Raw genomic sequence first — 3,965 nt, 5'->3', positions numbered from 1 at the left:
TATGTATGTATATATAATATACATACATATATATATATATATATATATATATATATATATATATATATATGTATGTATATATAATATATATATATATATATATATGTATGTATATGTATGTATATATATATATATATATCTATATATGTATGTATATATATATATATATGTATATATATATATATATATATATATATTATATATATATATATATATATATGTATGTATATATATATATAATATATATGTATGTATATATATATATATATATGTATGTATATATATATATATATATATATATGTATATAGGTTGGAGAAATGGATTTCTCTCATGGATTTCGTTTCATTTATCTTTGTTTAATCCTTATATAAAAAATAGACAAGTGATATTATATTTGTTTGAGAACACCCCTTTTTTACTAGATCTTTGTTTGGTGCTTGATTTTCCTTAGCTCTTCAATCACTTGGCTCAAGTTCATCCTTGGCTCTCTTCGTTCCCTACTGCCTCTCTAGGCTTAATACTTGTCTTCAAAATTCCTCTTCTCTCTCATTTACATGTGCTTTGGAGGCAAACAATCCACAGCAACCCCTTAAGCATCTAATGTGTTTGGAAGTGCCCAAGTGTCGATAAATCACTATGCATCCATCTAAGCTCACCAAACCAAACATCTACTAACTCAAAGTGAATTTCTTGCTAGACCTTCCTTGCAAACAAACCTCAGCAAGGAACTCTCTACGTTAAGCGAACCTAGAGCACATGCTATGATGACGACCACCTGTCTGGTCCTTGTTATCTAGCTAATGGAAATCTTGGATATATCAATGCCTACAATGGTGTAAAATTAACAGCGATGAAATCTTAGATAACATCAAGTACTCTAACCAGTAACAAACAAATTTAAGCGATTATAGGATTGAAAGAGGTTAACTTGAAATTACACCATCTTGAACATAAAACTCTGAAGAAGCTCTTTGAGTCTTTCCCCCTGCAATTGCAAAGAGGCTACTTGGACCCTTGATCATAATTATATTTGGAAGTAGAAAAGTTACCCTTTTTTCAGCAGAGGAAGGAAAACGAAATTTAATTTCTGGCTACGGAAACTACAATAGTCTAGTCTAACTAATTGTCCGATCGAAATACAGTCCCAGGACAAAATTCTTGCCCTTATTCATGAATATGTGAATTTCGGACTGCACTTATAAGGTACTGTGTATTACATAAACAATGATTACCACTATGCTAATATGCTTACCCTATGTAGACATTAGAATATACATTAACAACCAATAAGAACCAAAACATAAATATACTATATATAAGCACACATATAGAGAAGGGAGAGATCCAACGAGAAAGATGAGAAGCATCCATATACAACTTTATGTGCAAATCGTTTGACCTCAATGAACTAACATACATTACTTGGGAAGAAATTACTTTGCTCGAAAAAAAGATGCAAATTTCATTCAAAACAAATACACGTGATAAATTATATGGAAATTTGAAAGCAAAGAGTAATGAAAGAGTATGTATACCTGTTTTTTGCGCCTCCAATCTTCAACAGCTTCTTTAGCCATGGTAGCTCCAATGACCACCACCAAAGGGAAAGCAATACTAACAGCAGCATAAGGTGCCAAGGGACTAAATGATACACAAGCTACAACAAGGAAATACAAATTCGCAACGCGCCGAAATTGCTCAAACAACGATTTAGGTATGAAATTAACAGCTGTATATTTAGTGGTAGACACATAGTTTCCCTTGTAATTTAGCTCAATGGCTTCTGGGTTATCTGGGTCATTGCAATGCACCACTCTTTCGTAACCCCTTTGCCCAATTTGTGAATGATCTTCATGAAAACGTGGTTTCATACATGCAAATGTGTACAATTTGCTCAATAATACATCCCTTTTCCTCCTACGTTCCATTTTCTTACACTAAATTCACACCCTCCGTACAAAAAATTGAAGCTCCTTTTTTTTCAGATCAAAATCATTGACCAAAATAAAGGGAAATTCTTGTTTAAATCACCCATTATTTTATGCAATCTATCTGATTTCATAATGTCGGTGAAAATGTACGCAGAAAGGGTGAATCTTCCATTCTGCTTAAGCAATAATTCAACAAGAATCATACCCAAAAAAAAAAGAAAAATGAGAAATGAGAAAGAGGAAGAAAACCCTTTGTTAGTGGGGTTGTTTTGAAAAGAGATTTTGTTAAAGAGTCGCTTACTTTGGAAAGAAGTTGAGGAATATCTCTTCCTTGAACTGTTGATTGAATATAGAGGGAGAAAAAAAAAGTCTTTGGAGTTGGAGATTAAGCTAGCAGATGAAGGAAGTCGATCGCTGCACGCTCCTTGTCCGGTTTTTGTTTTTTCTAGGTGGTCATGTACTCGTAAAAAAGTCTTGCTATTTGATGTCCTAAAATTTCCTACTAACGCCCTATATATGGTACTACCTCCGTTCTTTTTTAATTGCAACGTTTGACAAATTACACTATTCATGTTCTCTTGTTTGACCACATTTATTGATTTTTATGTTAAACAAAATATAGTCATGTGGGGTCTTGTTTGATTCGTTTCGATGTAAGCTTTCATAATATCAAATTTTTATAATTTTTACTTATATACAATTAGAGATAAAACGATTTGAAATTGTACATTGACAAGCGTGAAAGTCAAAACGTTGCAACTAAATAAAAACAGAGGTAGTATATTTATACGATATATGTATACCTCCATTTCCTTTTTTCTCTTTCTCCATTTCCCTTCCCTCTTCCCTACCACCACAACCACTGCCACCACCACCAATCCAATGCCAACAGAATATCACACTTTGAACTGGAAAAACAAATCCATGGACCACCATTAAATCCATGTCCATGGCAGAGAATTGAAAAAAAAAAACTCCTCCAATTGACATATCAAGGCACCACCACCACCACCATCTTCTTCACCACTGAACCACCACCACTACCGTACCCCGACACACCACTACCACCGTCTTCTTCTCTCCTCTGTTTTTTCTTCATTTTTTTTTTTAATTGGGGGCGCCTACCAAGGACAAAGTGTGGATTATGCACTAGGGTGCACAATGCTCATTGTGCACCCAAAAAGAACATACCATTTATATAAAAGAACATGAATTTTTTTCAACAATTTTTCTACTTTAAAAAAGAACACACGACTTAAAATTAAAGAACGTATAAATTTTATATTATAAAAGAACAAAGGTTATAATCAAAAGACATATAGTAAATAAACATCTACACTTAAGGTAAAAGAACATATACCTTTTAAATTTAAATTTGAAAAAGGAATCTTTAGTTGCAAAATTTAAGGAAGCAAATAACAATAATTTTTCAAAATTATAGACTCTAACAATGATAAAACGACGTAATTTAGGAAAGGGTGCACCATGCTCTACATACACTTGGGTGCATGTACTTATTTGTGTACCAAGGACGCCCCACCATCGGTGGAGGCGACCTTGGCAGCCGGGCGCCCCCCTTTTTTCTGAATTTTTTTTAAAAAAAAAAGCCAGGCGCCCACCATGGACGCTCCACCACCGGTCACCTGTTGGGCCTTTTCATTAAAACAATTGTACCTTTTCATTAACTCAATAAAATCCCATCTCTTACATTATCTTCTTAATTTGGGCCAGATTTACTAGTCACCTGTTGCAACCGGTAAACCACTTCTCATCTCTTGCTTTTCTTGTTACACCGATTTATAATCCCTAATAAATAAAACTATGAGCTGTTAAACCCCATAGAACTAACTTCCTTCATTCCTTTGTTTCTCCATCTTAATCTCACTTTCCTTTTTTTTTATTTTCTCTCTCACTGTTTTATTTTTTGCACAAGAGCAGGTAGCTTTATCAATTAATTATTTATTCGCAAGCTTTATAGAGAATTCATCCAAAGGACAAATCTCGTTGAACTTATTGAACTGAAAATTCGATTC

General features: G+C 33.4%; 1 protein-coding gene across 1 annotated transcript in view; it reads right to left on the bottom strand.

Moving 5' to 3' along the window:
* The window catches only part of LOC104883875 (probable phospholipid-transporting ATPase 8), a 20,519-nt gene extending 18,154 nt beyond the window's left edge, over positions 1–2,365 (bottom strand). Inside the window, exon 1 of the mRNA XM_010668443.4 lies at positions 1,537–2,365. Coding sequence (XP_010666745.1) covers positions 1,537–1,929 — 393 coding nt within the window. The 5' untranslated portion in view covers positions 1,930–2,365. The remainder of the gene's footprint in view (positions 1–1,536) is intronic.
* Between the last annotated feature and the right edge of the window lie 1,600 nt (positions 2,366–3,965).

The sequence above is a fragment of the Beta vulgaris genome, chromosome 4 (assembly GCF_026745355.1).
Source record: "Beta vulgaris subsp. vulgaris cultivar EL10 chromosome 4, EL10.2, whole genome shotgun sequence".
NCBI classification, from domain to species: Eukaryota; Viridiplantae; Streptophyta; class Magnoliopsida; order Caryophyllales; family Amaranthaceae; genus Beta; species Beta vulgaris.
The sequence above is the reverse complement of the archived record's forward strand: the minus strand, read 5'-3'. Positions and strand labels throughout refer to the sequence as shown.